General features: G+C 44.2%; 1 protein-coding gene across 4 annotated transcripts in view; it reads right to left on the bottom strand.

Annotated features, from left to right (window-relative positions):
• The window catches only part of ETV6 (ETS variant transcription factor 6), a 140,206-nt gene extending 120,490 nt beyond the window's left edge, over positions 1 to 19,716 (bottom strand). For all 4 annotated transcript variants that reach the window (XM_021297349.2, XM_065033707.1, XM_005509512.3 and 1 more), the window contains exon 1: positions 19,192 to 19,716. Coding sequence is in view for 2 of the 4 variants with exons in the window: in XM_005509512.3 (XP_005509569.1) it covers positions 19,192 to 19,224 (33 nt within the window). In the remaining 2 variants the exon portion in view is untranslated. The remainder of the gene's footprint in view (positions 1 to 19,191) is intronic.
• Positions 19,717 to 20,136: the final 420 nt, after the last annotated feature.

Raw genomic sequence — 20,136 nt, 5'->3', positions numbered from 1 at the left:
GGCAAGGTCAGCCTTAAAATCTGTTGAGCCTCAAGTTGCAAAGTCTTGAGCTGGTGCAGGGGAGGAGACAGGTAATCAGAGAGCAAATCATCTCTTGTGGGTGCAGAGAAGAAACAGCATCAGTGCTACTCACTGTTTGGGAACAAGAATGGTCAGTGAGTCGCGTCTCTCCCCGACCAGGCTGCCTGTCAGACAGACACATCACACAGGCTCAAGAAATATAGTGCCTGCACAGTTTCAGAAGGTTGCCAGTGTTACCTGAGATTGGATGTGGGATATGGACAGGTAGCTGGGTGAGAAGGTCAAGAACAAAAAAATCTGGAGGGTTTGTCATCTGCCTGTCATGCAGGTGTCACAGGTAAGATGTAAAACACCGGTTAAAGAGAAGCGATGGACTCTACTTACAGCTTCTTACCAGCACCTCTGACCTTTAAAAACAAACAAACAAACAAACAAAAAACAACAAAAAACAAACAGGTACTTAATACTGAAATTTCCTATTTTTGCTGCTGTCAGTGTGATCATCTGCAGGGATAATCATAAATTATCATTATTACAAAACACATTGTCCATATTGCGAGGGAAAGGTGTTGTTTCAGTCAGCTTCCTCATGCTGAGTCAGGAAAAGACAAATGAAGAATGAAGTTCTGAAATGAATCATTCTGCTTTGTATGAGAACACCTCAAAAAAAAAATAATAGTAATTAAAAAAAAAAAAAAAAAGAGACAAGCTGAGCTTGCTGTTAGCAAATCCCCAGGAATCTGACCAGACTTATACATGTTTGGGGTTTTTTAAACCAAAGACATTATTGTTCTTCCATGATTGAACTTTCAGAAAAGGAATTAAAAGTAGTGATGTTAACCTGTGTGACCAAATCTGTCTCTTCACTAGCTTTCGTTGTGGCCAGTGCCACTGATTAATAATGGGGTTTCCTTTAGCAGTTATCTCTTGCTGTGTTATCACTACAGGCTTCAGCCAAATCCTCTTGAACTCAGAGCATACTTATCAAGTCCAATATATCACGATTGTCTCATAATCTCTGGTAAATACTTGGGTCTTAAAGAGTGACTTCTTTCCTCCTTTAGCTGCAAAAGTTTCTTCAGTTTTTCAAGTAACTTTGGAGGAAGCAGGGAGGAGAATTTCTCAAGTCCTCACCACAACAATAATCTAAGCTGCTATCAGCCCAAAGGAACTGTTCTACTAAAATCTACCCAAATCACCAGTGTTGGGATAATACCAAACTGACAGCTCAGCATTTCTGTACTGTGCAGATTTTAATATTAATTTTTGTCACATTTTAAGTTCACTGTCATAGCCACAGTTCAGAACCCCCCCTTTATGCATCAACCAACACAGTGGTATCTTTTGAAGACTCCAAAACAGAAGTTGAAAAAAAAAAAAGTGAACTACCAAAAATCATACTCCAGTACTGCTAAACCCTGGGCCCTACAGCCAATAATAATGCAATATTAATCACCCCAGCAAGGGGTTACAGCAAGATTATTATTAATTATTTGTATTGCAAAGGCACAAGCAGACTCTACCTGTGATCTGACTTCTCTTTGCCAGGCCTTAACACTTCACAGAGGGGCAATCACATTGTATGATGACTTCCATGTCTCGGAGAACGCAGTGAGAGAACAGGAACTGAACTAAAACCTCCTGTATCTCCATACAGGACCTTTAACCAAAGCTTATGCTCCCTGTCCAGGATAATGAGGATATGCACCAGGATGGTATACTTATATAACCATGCCACAAGGCCAGCATAAAAGATACAAGAAAAATAAAACAAGACCTATGAGCTGGCCTAGTTTTCTATAGAAGGGATGCCACAAATACTTTTCACACCAAACCAAATCAGGACATATATAGTGAGTTCCCAGGAAAGCTGTGGTGAACATAGCTCATAAACAGATAGCATTTATGGACTGAACGTATCGTTTCCATGTTTGCATGTTTAGAGGCCAGTATTTTAATAGATAACTGAAACCCTGAACGACCTCCAGATTAGGCACATGGGACAAACTTCCTCCCCAGACCAAGAGAGGCTTCACACTTTGCTGCATGATCAAACAGCTCCAAAGTCTGTCAGCACCAGGGGTACGGAACAGCATAAATTCCAATCAAAGTGGAGGGGTTGGCATTTGGTGTTCTCAGTCTATCCCAGAAGACTCAACATGTTTAAGTGCCTCCTTTTATTAAAGCAGCAGTTCTCCTACAGTCAAACCTAAATTGCACAACCAAGGTGTGTTCAGAAATGCAAAGCAAGCTATAGCACTGTTGAAAGTCTGCAAATGATAGCAGTGGGGCCTCATGCTGATACCAGAGGGCTCATTCATACCTCCAAGCAACAACTCTACCCTTCATAGTAGAAAAGCCACCCATGCTGCTGGCATACGAAAAAGAGAGATGGCTCCTCAGCACAAGAAGAACCACGTTTTCCTGAACCAGTGACCACTCCTCCTGTAGCTACTCTGTGTAGCCTAAAGGGACAGTCTTTGTAAAGAACATAAGCATGAATCTTTAAATGCTTTTGTTCTGATGTCAGGCAACACAGATCTGGCCAAAGCTTTATTCTGAGTTTCATCAATGCTTTAACTCCAGATCAGCTGACACCACCACTGAAAAAACACGCCCTGTCCTCCTCATGTTCCCAGCTGCTGGTTCCCACCTCCACACCATGATCTGCCTTGCACTAGTACAAACCGTCCATTTTAGTCCAGCTCTGTTGCCCTATTGAGTTCACGTCTGCCCAAGCATTTGTGCCAGCCCACAGTAGGAGGAAGAAGAAGGGTGGGACAAGATCTTTCAGGGTGCCACCACCTTATCTTAAATTGAGAGTGATCAAACTACTTCTTCAGCAAAATAACAATGGTGCACTTTTGTAGTGCCTTTAAAGAATAGTTAAAACCCTGAGGAGAAGTAACCAGCTTCACATCACCCTAACGTTGGATATAGACAAATGCTCCTTCACAGAGACACTGTCAGAGGCAGGGAAGGATGGTATGGCAGTAATGTACAGCCACATGGTAGAAGAACTCAGGAACTAGCAGGCTCAACCTAGGATGAAGACCCAGGACTCCTGCTCAAGTCTCAATTTTCACTTGGCTCACCATATCTTGAGCAGGAATCTTCTTCACATCATACATAAAGAGCCCCAACTCTTACAATGCCAAATCCCACTGTACTTCAAAAGAAAACAAATCTTACTGTACTTCAAAAGAAAACAGGTTATAGCACAGCCTGACAATTTAGCCTGCGACCTCCTACATGCACTTTACAGAAAAAAATAATGAGAAGTGTAGGGAGAATAGCCTTAGCTTGTGAAAAGAGAAATGACAAAGCATTCAAGCAAGAGGCAAAACAGGGCTAGCTAACCACGGGAGAAACAAACATCTCAGCACAAGTGACTTGTGCCTGGAAAAATGCTTGGTGTTCATGGCTTCTTAACAAGCCCATAGCAAGAATAATTAACAATGGACAGCAGTGAGACTTGCAAGAGAAAAATGGAGGGAGGGAAGTTAATGACCTGGCCACTCGAGCAGCCTGCACACGGGGATCCATGTGCTGCCTTTTCATTTTAGGCAGATGCTATGCAAGCCAGCAGCAACGGGAAATCAGACAGGCTAAGATTATCCTTTCATCTGACACACTGTTAAGAAATCAAAGCTAAAGTACTTTCCATTAACGGTCTAAATCACTCCAAGATTACCGCTATACTGCCGTATAGATTATCAAACCCTCTTCTTTTTTCCACTGGAAGGACAAGATCAGATACAATACCGCTGCTTTCTAAAACCGGGCATATCATTTAGCTCCTATTTCAAGTGACTTGAAGAACAAACGGACTTCACAATCTCCAAGGGCTGTGTTTTCCCAGCAGCCTTGTCACCACCACATTTAAGGACTATGTCTTCAAACATGTGAAAGGCAAGGTAAAACTTGAGGTACAGACCTGAAGAAAAACACAGCATGGTGACTCTGCATGAATGAATAGGCTATCCATTTGGAAAATTGAGAAAGGGGCAGGCTGAGCACTGGAAATGGCAAACATGAGAAAATTTAGCTCAGCTTCACCAGCCTGAAACGAGGGCTGCATTCAACAATGCATCGTTAACCGCTCATTTGTCCACAAACAGTATTCCAGCACCCACTCTTAGAGACCATGAACCCACATTGATACCCAGGAGTTAAGCAATTGAGTGCAAACAGCTACTCTGTTTCCCCAAAAATAAGACAGGATCTTATACAATCTTTGCTCCAAAAGATGCTTACTTTTTCACATGTATAGCTGCCTGGACACTATTTAAATTGACTTTTTAAAATTATCTGTAACTATTTGAGTAGGGCTTACATTTTGAGCATTCTCAAAAATCCTGAAAAATCATGCTAGAGCTTATCTTCAGGGTAGGTCTTATTTTCAGGGAAATGGGGTAGGATATCAGTAAGTAAGAAATTAAAAGTGATCTACAAAACCTGGGCAAGTAACACAGTCCTTGGTCCAATGATCACATTACTGCTGTGCTTGCACACTGGGTTAGGAAACTGCATGTCCAGACTCTGCATGTAGTACATGGACAAACTTTAATTCACTTTTGTATGAAATGATAAAATTAGCTTCCTTGTGTTTAACACCACGAAAAGATAATTCCTTCAGCTATCAGGATCTTTTGGGAATTTCAGCTTCCGTTTTACTGTGTTGGTAGCGTGTACAACATCTTCAGCCATTCAGGCTCTATAGCCAGCATTCGGGAAAAGCAAAGGAAGAGTCTGTCCAGAGAGGGACCATCCAAGCTGGTGTGGTGGGACAGGGCATCAGGAGACAGTTAAGAGTGAGCAGGTTGTGCAGCACACACATCACAACTAAGTTCAGCCCAAAGATAAGCTGTACCATAAGTATGTACCACGTGAGAATAAGCTGCTGTGGCATCTGCCTGCTGTAGTACACCACTCTAGATCTGGGGCATGGTAAAGGACACACAAGCATCTGAAGGTATTTTCTGGATGGTTGGGGTTTTTTGTTTGTTTTTTATTTTAGTTAGTTCACCTTTCTAGTTCTAATTGCCCACTAACTGCATTAGCGCAGGACAAGCATGGTTTGAGAAACAGCTCAACTTCCACTGAAGGAAAACATTTGGTATACAAGGGGTCCCATGAGAAGGTCTTGCCTGCTGGCTTACTCATTTCTTAATCATTATGCATACAAAAATGAAGTCCAGGCACTCAGTAAACAACACTTCCTCCTCAATTTTCTCAGCTATTAGGAACTTGAAAAGAAGAGTCAGGGACTGAAAGGCAAAGAAATTGAACTATCAAATCAAGAGAGTCACTCCAAAGCAGGTTTCGGGCATGTTGATGGAATAAATTGATGGAAGTGTTGGAATTGTCCCTGTATTGTATAACACCTGTTCATCAGCCACACAGTCATGTGGTTATGTTTGTGCCATCCAAACAAACGCATTCTCATCTTGCAAAGAACTGCATTCACTTGTCTCTTATCAGCCATCAGAAGAGGTGCAGCTGACACAGCAAATAGCATTTGAATTATCTAAGTATCTAATTATTTTTTCCACCCTCTGTCAGCCAAATGCTGGGAAAAACCTACAGAAATAAAATAGGTCAGGGCACTTTATGCCAATAAATGGCAACACAGCCCAAGAGGAGTCAAGGGCAGGAAAATCCCCAAGAATTTTCCCAAACAAATTTCAGTGAAAAGTCCTCCATAACCTGAAGAACATTTGTCTCATGAATTTCAGATGGTCAGGTTACCTCTGCTGAGGAAACATCATAAAAAGATCAAGAAACAGAGTAGAAGATTTGATTCACATGAGAATCTTTCTCAACTGTTATTTTTCTATTTGTCAGAGGCATGTGTAAAGAGTCTAGCACCAAAACATGAAAGCCCTAAATGAAAATGGAAAAACACAGTAGTTCTGGTCAGCACAAAGGTCTGTCTTGGCTACTACCACATCCCCAGCAACACTCAGCAGGAACTCCTTAGGGTAAGAACCCAAGGAATAAACTCTCCCTTGCACACTCCCCCAGCAACCCACAGGTTAGAGGCTTTCTGAGCCAAATACAGCAGCTGTATCTGTGCAATTAATGCTTCCAAATAGATGGATCTAGCACGAAGTCTTTTGAAACCAATTACCTGTTTGGCCCTACATTACAACTCCTGGCAGTAAGTTCAGTAACTTTACTGTATCTTGTGTGATAACATACTTCCCCCTGTTTAAAACTACCAGATGCTTCCATCTGATCATGCCCATTCCCATAGAATGAGAAATAACCCTTCCCCATTCAGCTGCCTCTACCACTCATAACCTTCTAAAACATATTTTTATTTTTTCCACAGGAGTCTACAATGGGCCCAGCTGCTTGCACTTATTGCCATGGCAAACTCCTCCCCCTCACATCTTCATTCCTTCACTGTCAATCCCACCCTATTTCCCTGGCTCCTGTTTTCCTTCCTCCATTAACCTCCAGTCCCATATCTTAGAGTAGGTGTATAGAAATACAGATACCAGATCTCTATTTGGTTCAAACAGCTCCCTATCTACATAGGTGTGGAAAGCCACCCCATGCCAAAGCTTGCATCTTGCAGCAGTGCCGAGTATCTTCAAATTTCTGTGTGCCTGGCTGCAAAGTTCGATGGGCTGAGAGCTGCATCCTCTGGTTGCTCTGGTGGAAATCAAGACAGATGCTTCAACCCTGAAGTGCAGAACTGCTCACCTGTACTCTTTTTATCACCATCAGCATGTCTAGAAAAACCTGTAGGTGATTCATTTGTTGAAGCTTTCAAGACTATGATAAAAAGTTTTCTCAAAAAAAAAAACCCACAGGGACTATTTCTGAACAAAAAACATGTATTTTCCAAGTATGTGTAATTATTTAATTTCCAAAAACATGGATAACAACCACGCCACTCATTTTTGTGAGCACGAAAAACTTTGCTGAACAGTCAAAACTATTCAGGTAGCTCTGTTTCTCAGGTGTTATATGGAAAGCAATAAAAAAATACAACTTCTTCCATCCCCAAAAAGTTATCATTCTATCCACCTCTTCTAATTAATTCCCTTAATTAATTTTGGAGTTTGTTGGGGTGTTGGGTTTGGGGGCTTTTTTGGAGGTGGCTGTTGTTTTCTCTTCAGAAGCTAAAAAATTAAATATGCATGTGCTCACTATGATGCTTAAGTTTAAATATGCTCTAAAATCAAGCCCTGCTCCAGGCCAGCTGCTCAGCATCTTTTGAATGCAAATCACCGGAGGAGCTACCTCGATGTCTTCGATGTCTTTCACACTTTCCTCACCACTGTGTCAACCACCCGCTGACAACTTGAGTCTACTTATGTTTATTTTTCAAGTGAGATTAAGAAAGTGAGAGAAGTTCAGTTGTTATTTGGGAAAGAGTTTTTCCCTCTTTTTCAATAAAAAGGAGGCCAAGGCCCATACAGTTCAATGAGTATTTTGTGTATGACAGAGTGCTCTGTGGAACACTGATGTTTTGGAAAAGGACAGGGAATTAGAAAACTCCATTCTAGACTGAAGGAAACTAGAAGTCTCTTTCGTCGGTATTTATGTTCACCATACAACCAGATGAGCTGAAGTGATGATGATGTAACTCTTCACCTCCTGGGAACATGCAGTAAGATCATAAGGTTCTCACCCCAGTAAGCAGAACGGCGAGCACGAGTGGTGGGACAGGGCAGCCTAAGCACAGTATCATCTGCCAAGCAAACAGTGAGCGTGGGTCCCACATAGGCAGCAGGCAAAGGGCCCAAGGAGACCATGTTGGGAGAGCACAGCATTATTTTGCTGCGGCTATAGGTACTGAGAGACTACATGAGGCCACTCTGCTCCCCATCTGTGGAGCAGGACAATCCTAGTTCCCTACTTCACAGGGAACTGGCTGGGACAAACAACATAGTAGAACATTGAGCTAATGGAGACTTGAGTATCTTGGAAAGCATACAGACACCTCTACTACAGGATGTGAATTAAAATATATTTTTTCAGAGCCTTTTCTTTCCAGGAGCACTAATACTATACAGGGTTTGGTTTCATTTGGAACCAGGAGGCTTGTTCTGCATCTACGATGGCTTCCCTTCTTGTCTGCAAAGCCAAAACTTCAGGTTAGACTGGAGAAATACCCCTTACATCAGGTCATTTTCCATTGCTTCAGCTCTCCATGGCTAAAGAAGATGGGTCTCACCACTAAGGCATTAAATGAAAACTCAGTATAGTTAATAACATGCAGAGGACAGAAAGAGGTTCTGACTAGCACTGTATTCAAGATCTGCCATGACATTACATTTAAATATGTATAATTTTTCTAAGACACTTCTTTTAAAATTTCAATTTTAAGCAGGTTTTTTTACATTAAAAAGAAAAATGTGAAACCAAAATGTATTGAGTCCCAGCCATAATTATAATAGCAAAAAATAACTTTAAAGGTAAATCCCAAGTACAAAACTTTGTGCCAAAGCATAAAAATCCTACCATTTGAATGAGTGGGTACCATGGTTATACCACGACAACCCAAGTCTGCCAAAGAGCCAAGCCAGTTTTTGGCAAGAAAATATTTTCTTCTTTCAGTTTACCCACTTAGTTGATTGCAATGACTAGTTTAACCAAAGTTGGAAAATGCTTTGGAGCTGCAGAAACAGGAAGCTTGTTTTCCTCCAGTCAACAAACAAATAGGAGGGGTGAGGGAGAAAAATCTGCTAATGTTAGATCAACATGACAAGAAACAATCAGTGCAATTATTAAAAAAAAAAAAAAATAAATTTCCTCAGTAAAAAAAGCTAGTTATTAAGTAATATTACTTCAAAATGTACCAGATACTTCCTTTCCATGTACAATTATCAAAACTTCTTTTTTTAAGACCTACTTTTCATGCTCAGTGTTTTGATGGGGGAGACTGCACTTGTAATTACATTTCACTGCAAAGCCAAGTGCAGTCTATCATAAACAGCATGTAAAAAAAAAATGTAAAAAATCATCCAGCAAATAAATTTGTTATTTTCCAAAATAAAAATCTAACTAAATCCGTATGAGGCTATCCAATTACTTAAATAGATATTTGTGGACATTGTATAGATTAGCAGAAAAGAGAACTAAATTTAGGCTAAAGGCCACATTTAGCTGCATTCAGTATGTTTTAATGGCTATCCAACACTGCAAATCACCCTCTCTTTAGGAAAAATAACTAAAAAGTACACATGTAAAACAATATGGAAACTGATTTTGTATATCCATTTTTCTGTTTGCTGGTTTGGGAAAAAATTCACGATCAAAGTGTGATGCAAGGTCTATACAAACAGCAGCATTTCTTAGCAAGTGAGACAGTTCTATGACTGCTTGCAACATCTGGCCAGGCCGTGAAAGCAGTAACTCTTATGCCCGTTGCTGCAAGCTCCAGTTGGGACACCATTTGTCACGTATGTGATAAAGAGTCAATGCTTCAGGAACATGTTTCACATGGGTGATAATGGGAACTGGGAGACCTTTGGAAAAGGACAGGTCAATCCACATTTGGCCCCTAGAAGCAAACAATGTCTCTTCCCTATAACCAGAAAACTTCTCTTTTTCAAACACTGATCTGTAATTCCTCTTCCACATATTATCTGAAGGTTTTCCCCTCCTCATTTGATCTGGGTAATTAAAATAACAAAACCAATCTCTTGCTAGTTCTAGCAATCCAGACTTCACAAATCTCAGTCAGACACAAATTCCTCCTTAGCTGTCTTCCCACTTACAATTAGCTAGAGCTCTTGAAATCAAGACTGCTGGGACTGAGACTTCGGAAACAATCCAGAGGAGACTAATAAGCACTTGAGACCAGCCTTCCAGGGTGCAAAATTTTACACTGAAGCATCTGAATGCCTACACATCATCAGAGCAAGTCTATCTTGCCTGGGATCTTGTATCCAAAAGACACAAGTCTCTGTTTCAGAAAGGCTTAATAGACAGCAAAAGCAATTTTTGCCCTGTGTAATTACAGGGGGGTTTCCCCTATACAGTCTGTTAGGCTTAATATCTTCCCCATATTCACCTACCCTATTTTTTAAATCCATTTGTACTTTTAGCCTTCACAGTGACCAGAAGCAGCGAGTTCCATAATTTAACACAGATGGAAAAAAGTACTTGTTTTAATCTTGCTGGCTGGTAATTTCATTGCCTGTTCTAGTTTTGTACTATCAGAAATAATTGCTCCCCATACTACACTACTGTGCGATTTTATAGATCTCTATCATATCTCCCTCAGCAGTCTCTTTTCCAAGCCAAGGAGTCCAAGGCAACATAGCATCTCTTCCTACACAAGTTTCCACAGACAACTTCGCTGCTCATTTCTCTATCTTTTTCAGGGCCACTACAAACCTTCTTAATAGACAGGAAAACATACTGTAATCAGAACCAACACACAGCATGGTTTCAAACTGGAATATACAATAATTTATATTTCACTCCCTGCTCCTTTCCCACTACAGTTTAATTTGCCTTTGACCCCAAATTGAAAACTGAGCTCAGTTTTCTCTTTTATTCACCCATTAAATGATTTCCTAAAATACGATCCCAGCTGCCAGTCCAGTTCTAGAAGGTCTATCAGTAAAGAGGACCAAACAGCTCAAGGAGACCTCATTGTTTCTGTTAAGCAGAAAAGCCATGAGAGCCTCACTCAAAACTACCAAGAAGGAAAAAAAAAAAAAAAGAAAATACTGCACTTTCCGCCCACTTCTTCAAGCCTGCAAAACTCAGCCACTGCCTGTCAACATGGTTCAGCTGGCTGTACTAATTGGCTGTGCATACACTATTAATTCACTCTCTTCTTACTTTGAGGTTTAAAAGAAGTTGTAATTTGTCCCAGTTGGGAGGTAATAAAAGCCAGAGCACGGTCAGTCATGGATGGCTCTGATGACTCAGCTGGTGTGAGGTAGCTTGCTAAGACACTACCTCCAGTGTGTTTGAGTCCGGTGTTTACTGTGCAACATGCGATACGCATCTTAGGCCACATGCCATGAAATATTTTACAGCCCATAACCTTCTTCCCCTGGAAGCCGCTCCCACAGTCTTCCCTGACTCCTCTTCCAGAGAACGCATTTGCTCAAGCCATTTGACAGTGACACAACCACTCAGGCTGCCAACTGAGAAATATCTTTTACACCCATCAGCACTCCTGTTCCTGCAACCTGGTGCCTTCCCTGGAGCCCTGGGACTCAGCAGGAACAAGTGTATCCTCATCCCACTGCGCAGAGTTCAGCTCGTCACTTCCTCACCTCCAGGGAGATGGTGGGTCTGTCACTCCACAGTCACAGCACAGTCCCAGTTGGGCACCTGGCACCTACACGTGCCTGCACCAGGCTGCCCGATCCAGCACAGCAGTGCTTTAAACTGGAGGGAGCAGGCCCTCTGGAGCTGAGGTGAAGCTGCTGGGACCACAGCTGCCACAGCAGAATGGCAGTGGCACAGGTGAAAACGGCCCACCAGCGCTACCCTCATCACTCTGCAGGCCTCAAGTTGCAGCTGGTCTTGCCCAGTGGTACCTGCTGGAAACATCCAAGCTTCCTACAGATGCGGCAGGGAGGACTCATCTTGCTAGGGAACGTTTTTTCTGGTAGCCTGCAGTGATAACTGGCACCAATACCCTCACCCTAGAGCCTCTGATTCCTCACACCCCACCACGTCTAACCTCAACTCCTGGATGGGTCTGAGAAGGTTTGGCTTTGCTTATGTTTTAAAGCACAAGGCAGGTCAGAAGATAAGAACTTGCCATTCAAGAAGGCACATGGTAAAACAATCTCCAGACCTAATCCATCAGAGAAAAAAAAAAAAAAAAAACAAACTACTTCTGTCACAGGTTGATTGGGTGAGGAATCCCAAAATTGACCTCAGATGAGTTCCTATAAAGTGGGAAAGAGATCCCCAATATTGCTGTAATGCTGGGTTTGCTCTATTTGACCTCCAAGCACATCAGCAGAACTTCACAATGCTCCACCAATAATGGAAACCACTTTTATGTGAAGTCCTTTTTAGGAAAAAAAGGAGAAAAAGAAAAGGAAAATGTGTTTTGCAGATACCGAACACCTTGTTGTGGCCCTATTAACTGGATAAATCTGTTTCTGAATTCTAGTACTGCTATCTCTGGCACATTTTATTAAACATTTCATTTATCTGGTAGAACTCCAAGCTCCTGTATTTCCACAGAATCCCATACCATTCGGAAAACATTCCTAGTTTCTGTTAATAGAGGTTTATGAGGATCCCACTGAAGACATAATGGAAAAATCACTTCAGCCACACTCTGTAGAAATTCAAGCTATATAAAGAATCTCACTCTCTCATGTGTTCCACCAGTTTTAAGGACACTCCTTACTGGATTCCAGTTAGTCTCCTTCAGATTAAACTCTCAAGACTTTTCAAAACAAATCATTTCCAAGCTTGATCAGACCCTACCTGAACTGGTTAGGAAAAAATCCAAAACAAACCAACCAAACAAAACACTACAACAAAAGCAGGCAAAACCCAAACCAACCAAACAAAAATCACTCGTCGTTCCTATTTATAACCACATTTCATTTTAAAATTAAACATCCAAACTCTGGATTTAATATTAGCCAGCTGCTAAAAGTTTAACATGTAAAGCCCAGTTGTCACATTCAAAGTGTCTTTGTGGAGTTGTACTAACACTTAACTCCTGCAGTCACACCCAGTGCTACTCCTGGCATTATACATATCTTTAAAATGATTTACAATGCTATTTGTTGCCGTATGCAAACATTCCATAGAACACCAACATAAACACCACAGTGAGAACGTCTCTTTCTCTCATACCCATTTTCTCTCCAGACTCTTAACAAGGACATCATTTGCAAAATGTACAAGAACAACACTGAAGCAAAGAAGCTACATGGGGCTTAACAAGGAATAACCTTCGAAAAATCATTTAGATGAAGAATCATTTATAGCTTTCCTTAATTGCTACACCCGGTTCACTTTGGAGGTCAGCAGCATTACAGAAGTGAAGCAATACCATATAAAAGTGAAAAGCTTAATTCCTTTCAAAATCCTTTATTTACTGCTGCTCCAGACATTCCATAAACAAGTTCAACTTCAGCTGGAGCTTTCTGCATTTATTTTTCCTGCCAGGAGTGGCACTTTAAAAAAAAAAAAAAATCAGTATAATCTAGGCTTGAGTTTCATATGTTACTAAAGAAGTAGATAAAGAGAGTAGCTGTCCTCAGTGCTCCAACACAACATTGCCTGAAGACAACTCAGCAACACCAGAACCAATATGGTCTAAATTGGGCTTGCATTGTAGACCTAAAAAAATAACCCACGATAGCAGGAATCAATTGCCACAATGCTGCTGTTAAAGGCACAGGAGTTTTGGTGGTCTGCCTGGCCTCTTTGCTCAGGCTGAACCTGAGCACACACCTGGGCTTGGTTTGGCTTCTTCATGATTGCCTAGGGGAATATCCCACTCATGGGCTGTCCTGGATGGCCTCCTTCCCTCAGGAGGCACAGGGACATATTGTGACCTAAAAACTAATTGTTGTGACAATGCTAGCAGCTGACCACCAGCCACTGCCTTTGCCAGCAGGCCCTCCCTTGTCAGATGAGGAAGGTGTATCTGATCTAACAGAGAGGGATGCCCTCCTAACCCCAGTTAAAAATAACACCTGGAACAACCAAGTATGCAGCCTGACCTTCATTCAGCTTCAGGGAGCCCTGAGAAGGGCAGCGGTCAGGGGAAGGCAGCAGGGATTGCTCTGGCATCCACATCTGGCTGCCATCCCTGCCAGGTGCTCCTGCCCTGAGCCAGGAACAGGACTGAGGCAGAAGAGCTATGCCTGCACCCACACACACCTCTCCCAAATCCAAGTTCAATGCAGGTTGTGGGCATGGAAACACCACCCTGCCTGCACGTGGCTGATCTAGACAGAGGGACATGGTGAAGCAATAGTATCTTGCTCTCTCCAGCTGCCCAGCAGAGGAAGGTGGCCCCTACAAAAAAAGCCAACAGCAAAACAACCACCACCCCTCCACCTCCAAAGACCGTGTGAACTAAAAAGACAGGAACAAATCAGATCACTCTGACACTGATTTCTGTAATAAATACAATTTGTTTCCATGCTGCATTACAAATACTAAGCTTCACTACTGCCCTGCAGAGATAAGTTCATAATTATTTTATGCCTGTTTCACAGATAGGGAAAGCAAGGCCAAATCGAACATTTTCAGAAGCACTTGCTTTTGAATTGCTGTCACTCTGGGGATGCCCATCTGAAGGCACTGAACCACAAATACTCCAAAACAAATGCTTCCAAAAGAACAAAAAAAAAAAAAATTAGCCAATTTTTGGATTGTAGGTCAGAACCACACTACTGGACAAAAACATAGGCTGCCTTAGCTCTCCTGTCTCACAGTAAGCTAGTTATTAGGAAAGCTTTTGTCAGAAGACTTCAGACGGCAAACACTCGTATAACAAGGAAACTTCTAAGAGGCAGAAACATCACTTCTCTGTAACTGTACAAGACTTCATCTCCTGCTTATCACTTCTATCAGCAGCACGATGCTCAGCCACCTCCCTCCAAAAGGCACTTTGAAATGCAAGGTGCAATATACATGTAAATTATCATTAAAGTATCCTCTCTTTAATTGGGGCATTTCAGATTGGGGCTGCTGTTTCAATGGGTTGCCTCCCAGGAAACTGACTTAACTTGTAATGACACAGTGAATAGTAATAACCAGTGCTTAATTGGGGCAGTGTTAGTAAAATTTTGCTTCAGAGGGATTAAATTTAGCTGGTGCCAAGGAGGTAAGTGATTAATCAGGTGTTAAATAGTACGTACTTCTAAACACTGGTCTTCTACCATTCAGTCCTACACCCACCAAACTTAATGAGAGTTTTGTCATTGATGTGAACAGAAGGATCCTCCTCCTAGTACACAAGTTCACTAACAAACATTAAGGAATGTACCCTGAACTAACAGATTCTCAGCGCTGGTTAAGGAAAACAGGATTCTGGCTGTGTGGTGCTGAGCAGTTCCTCAGAACAAGAAGCCTTTGGTGGGTGAGAGCTCTTTGCAAAAGCAGCATCAATTAAGTATTAGTAGACATAAAGCACTACTTTATTTTTGAAGTAAATCTGGGGAAGCCAGTTAAGATTGAAAGCTCAAACACTACACTTTGCCTTTCGGCTTACACGATCAGAGTTTTTTTTCCCCTCTTCCTTTTTTAAATTATTACAAATTACATCCTCAAATTTGAAGCAAGCATCAGTGAGACAAGTCCTCGAGCTACAGGGTTCTGTGCTAACTCCTGCGGTGCCCATGCAATCGCAAAGGCTGCTACATACGGTTCACTGCAAGAAGAAAGGGCTCACATCCACCAGCGTACACCTGCATAAAGTCTCCACTGGAATCAGTTGTGCAACCCAGCTCACAGGAAGGCTCAGTGCCTTCAGTGCTGCCCACAGAAAGCACTCTTGGCCCAAGCATCAGCCAGACACTTGCAAGGGAGCCTGGGTCTGGAGAAGCCCTGGTCTGGGAGATCTGAAGCAGCTGATCGCCCTGATATTCTCAGTTTTAGCTCTCCCGATACTCCACACTTGTGTCAACACAATTGTTTGTATGATAAATCAGACTAAGCAACTGAAAGTGCCAAATTTATATAAAGGAAAATAAACAAATTAAGCTGTGCCCTTTGGAACCCTTCTACTTGCCTGCTGAATTTTGAGCCTACATGTAACTCCACAGTGATATTCTCAGGGTATTATAATTTCAGGAAATAAATAGGGAGATCCTCACAATCACAAAGCTCCAGGTGAGGTTTTAAACAGAACTCATCACCACATTGATCTTAATTAATCATAAATATCACCACCTGTGTCTAAACTTCTAGTCTTGTCTCCCTTTGAGGTTTTGCTCTCCTGTAAGACTTTGCCAAGATGTTTACACACTCCCTGTGCCTCAGTTCTCCCATCTGGGGGAGGAGAGGTGAGGACATAAGGATCATTTGCCAATACTGAAATGAGTGCCAACATCATGGCCGTACTTACAACAATACAATCAACTAAATACTATGGCCCAGGTTAACTCCTGATGTAGACATCGCAACAGCTGGGATGAAAAAAGTATCTGAATACAACAGTTGTACCAGATATCCCTTCCCAGCCCACTCTGGAGTCAAAGCCCTCAGGCCCTCTTGCGCTGGAGCCTGCCAGAAGCCCAAAACCTATGGGTTCACAGAGAAAGCATGCTGATGCCCTAAGCTGTAGCAAACATGGAGTGTCCAATCTTCATGCCCACCTGACTCTCAGGATCTTCTTTTCTAAACCCCAGCAATGACTTGTCTCTACAGCTTTAGACTCTTTATCTATACACTTAACTTCCTTACCGCAACAGCACAGTTGGAGTTACCAGGTCTGCTTGCCATCAGCCAGGCAAGCACACACCCAAGTGTTGGCAAGATCAGGATATTAACATTATATTTCTCCTCTCTTGGAGAAAGGGTTAATGTAAGCACACATACTTTCTGTAAAGCAAATAGGTATCAATATACAATCACACATACATACTGATAAGTACTTGACACAAACCAAGATATTACTGCAAGTTTATATTGATTATCAGTAGTTAAATATATACCAAAACTTCACCTCCTCAAAGTTTTCCTCAGTCTTATTAGAGCACTTGTCCAATAAGGCGAGATAGGGAGATCACGCACTGAGCAGCTTGGGCATAAACAAAGCACTAGTCTTCACTCCCTTCACTGAAGTTTTCCATGGCTCATCACCCCAGTTACTGTGGCATTTACTGCACATACCCTTGCCCCGTGTTGAAGGAGGAAGGGAAAAAAATAAATACAAAATACAGCCACAAGCACCACCACTTCCAGTTCACAGGTTCCTAACGAAAGTCTGCAACACCCTCACAGCACAATGCTTGGCTACTTTTCAGAACAACATAGCAGCTTAGCAGCGAAGCTGGAGTACAGTGCGGAGCTTGCTCCTCTCCCTCGACCTCACTCGCCGTGCCACAAGCTAGACTGGCACACTGAAGAAACAATCGACCGTACTTGTATAGTCACACTACCATTTAAACAATTCCTATTAAATCCAGCTGCTGTTCACAACCACCTTTAACTCCACCTGGTTGAAACAGGTGTCCAAAAAACAATGATAGCTAGAGAAAACAGAAGAGAAAGTTACCCAGATTGGTTTGACCAGTGAAGAAATGGTATCCTTTGAAATTCACATTTCTGTCTGAAAGTATGTACTTTCTATATTTGAAACTATTAAAATAATCACCAGAGAAGTCAATAACTGTAGTTTCTGTCTTCCAAAGATAGCTGCAAGATCAGCATGTAAACAAATCATACATTAAAAAAATAATTCAGACCATGATGTTTAGAAAGTCATTTAAAAAAAACCAAAAAGCTGCTTCCCAGTATCTCTCTAAATGTAATCAAAAATTGTCATTTAATAATTTCAAGACTCAAATAGACGTTCACTTGTATCTCTCCTGCTATATAGCTGATCCCTTACAGTATGACTCTATGACATCTCTTAGAAAGGTTAGGGAAGGACCAGCTTTACTGTTCCTGAAATCAACAGTACTTTTGTTGATGACTTCAGTAACAGTAGAAGTTAGCCTAATATTTTCAAAATGACACATGTCGAAAACACAACTTATATGACACTACTTTTTCATGACATTAATTTGTGTCCTTCTGTCCAGAGAACACATCTTACCTTTCCACTGGGTTTACCAGAAAAAACAGTGGTTATACCTCCGTTTATATATATAGGCATCTGCTTAGTTAATTGTACACTTTTCGCCTGCATTAGCATTTTGCCATATTGCAACGCACGTACAATACCCTATTATCCAATTAGTCCGTCTGTGTTATGAAAAGTCAAACTAGACACTCTAAGCCACGAGACTTCACGGGACACAGGCCTGGACACATTTAAGTCAGCAAGAGAAAATACACCCAGAAGTTTTCAAATTGTGGTCATACCATATAGAATGCAGGACTCCCACCATAAACATACACACACACACGCATAGGACAAGCAAACAAAAGAGTCATGCTTTTAAGCTGAATAACTAAGAGTTTATTCCAGGTTATTCCTCTTAAAGAGTGTGGAAGTCACCTTTTCCTTCCAGGCAGGGAGAGACAACTGCTAAAGCACTCTTACTTGAGCAGAGTTAGTCGCAAGTAGAAGGGAGATTCCTGGCTGGCAACAAGGCAAAGTGACTCCTGAAGAAAATGCATGATTGCAACAAAACCAAGGAGTGAGGAAAGGAGAGAGGAAAGCACTATTCCTAGCAGGCTACTTAGCAGGAAGGGTCTGAACAAAAAGAAAATGCAATTTTGTTCCCATTGTCTCAGCTTTATACTGCCTCCACTTCCAACGTGAAACTTCATGGGGCAACCCTTTCTTTAACAGGCCAAGCCACAGAGAAATGCATCCCCGGGAACCCGGGCAGACTGGGACCAGACTGCATAGTCCTGACTCCCCTACCTGCTGTCGGGCAAGCAATGCCAGTAAAGGCAGCAACTGAAAAAAAGATAGAAATAATAATAATATGGATATTGCCGAGGGGGGGGAGTGGAGGGGCGCAAAATAAAACGCAAGCCACACAGCCCAGTGTTGGTGGAAGCAGCAGCGGCTGCATCCCCCTGACGGCAAGAAACTTTCTGCGAAGTTGCTGGCGGGGGACGGCGGGGCAGCCACCCCCGCGGGCGGCCAGGCCGGGCCCGGCCGGGCTCCGGGGCTCCTGCAAAGCTCCTGCAGCCAAGAGCCACGCCGTGAAATCCCGGCCGCGGCGGCTTTTGCTATGCGTGTCCCCCCGGGGCAGGCGCACGGCGCTGACAACCGACGGGGGCCGCGTCCCCCGCGTCCGCCTCCCGCGCCCCCCCCAGGCCGTGGCCAGCGCGGGGAGCTCCGCGCTCCTCACCGCCACGGCTGGGGACTGCGCACCCCGCAAACGTGGGGGCACCCCGACCCCCCCCCCCCCCTCGCGACCGCCCTTCACACAGGGAAGAAAAAAAAAGGAAGGAAGAAACAGTTATTTTCACCCAAATAACCCGGAGCGAAACACAGCGCCCACTGCCCTGAGGCGCCGCGCTCACAGGGGCCGGACAGACACAGGGACGGACAGAGGGACGGGGCTTTACCTTGATGCAACACTGAGCAGGAGCCTCAGACATCTCTCAGGAGGGAAACGGCGAAGCCCGGCGGGGCGGGCGCGGGCGGACGGGAAGTTCTCGGGCTTTCCCCACTTTCCGCTCTTCTCCCGGCCCGGCGGCGCGGCGCGGCCCGACCCGTCCCCTCAAGGGGAAGTTACTACCGCCACCATGGCCCGCCGGCGGGCGCGGCGCGGCCCGCGGAGCTGCCCGAGGGAATCGCCCCGGCGGCGGAGTCCCCTCCTCAGCGCCGCCGCCGCCGCCGCTCCTCAGGGGGCGCGCGGTCGCTCCCGCCCCCCCGCGCGCGCCTGTGGCTGTGTGCGTGTGTGTGTGTGTGTGTGACTGCGCGCCCGCTGCCCGCGCGAGTCCGTGTGCGAGCCGCTGCGCGCGCGCGCGGCACCGGGAGCGGGGCGGGAGATAGGATGGGGGGGCGCAGGGGGAGGGGCGGGGGTGCCGGGGCGAGGCGGCGGGAGGGGCGGGGGCTGCCGGCGCGGCCCCGCTCCCCGCCGGTGTTTTCCTTCCTGGAAGAGAGAAACCGAAAGGCGGCGGGCCCCGGGCCGGGCCTGGCCTAGTGCTGCGCCCCGCCCCGCCGCCGCTCATTGATCCGGAGTTTCGGGGCCGAAACTGACGTGGATTCCCGGCACCTCGCACCGCCCCTTAAAGGGGCCGCGCCGGCAGTAGGTGGCGGCCCGCACGAACGGCCGCCGCCGGCGGGGAGGGGCGAGCGCGGGGTGGCCACGGTGCCCCGCGGCCGGGGCGGGAATGCGGCGAGACGCCGGCACCCTGGGGTGCTGGTGCGGGCCGGCCAAAGCGGAGGGGAGGCTGGGAGGATGCAGCCGGGTCGTGTCGTCTTATTTAGTATCATTTGTCTTCGCAGCGTGTCGCGGCGGCTTGGGGGGGGGGTCGCCTGGGCCCTTTAAACGCTGCACCGGGATG

Source organism: Columba livia, chromosome 1 (genome assembly GCF_036013475.1).
Source record: "Columba livia isolate bColLiv1 breed racing homer chromosome 1, bColLiv1.pat.W.v2, whole genome shotgun sequence".
Classification (NCBI taxonomy): Eukaryota; Metazoa; Chordata; class Aves; order Columbiformes; family Columbidae; genus Columba; species Columba livia.
This window is presented reverse-complemented; position numbering and strand designations above follow the sequence as displayed.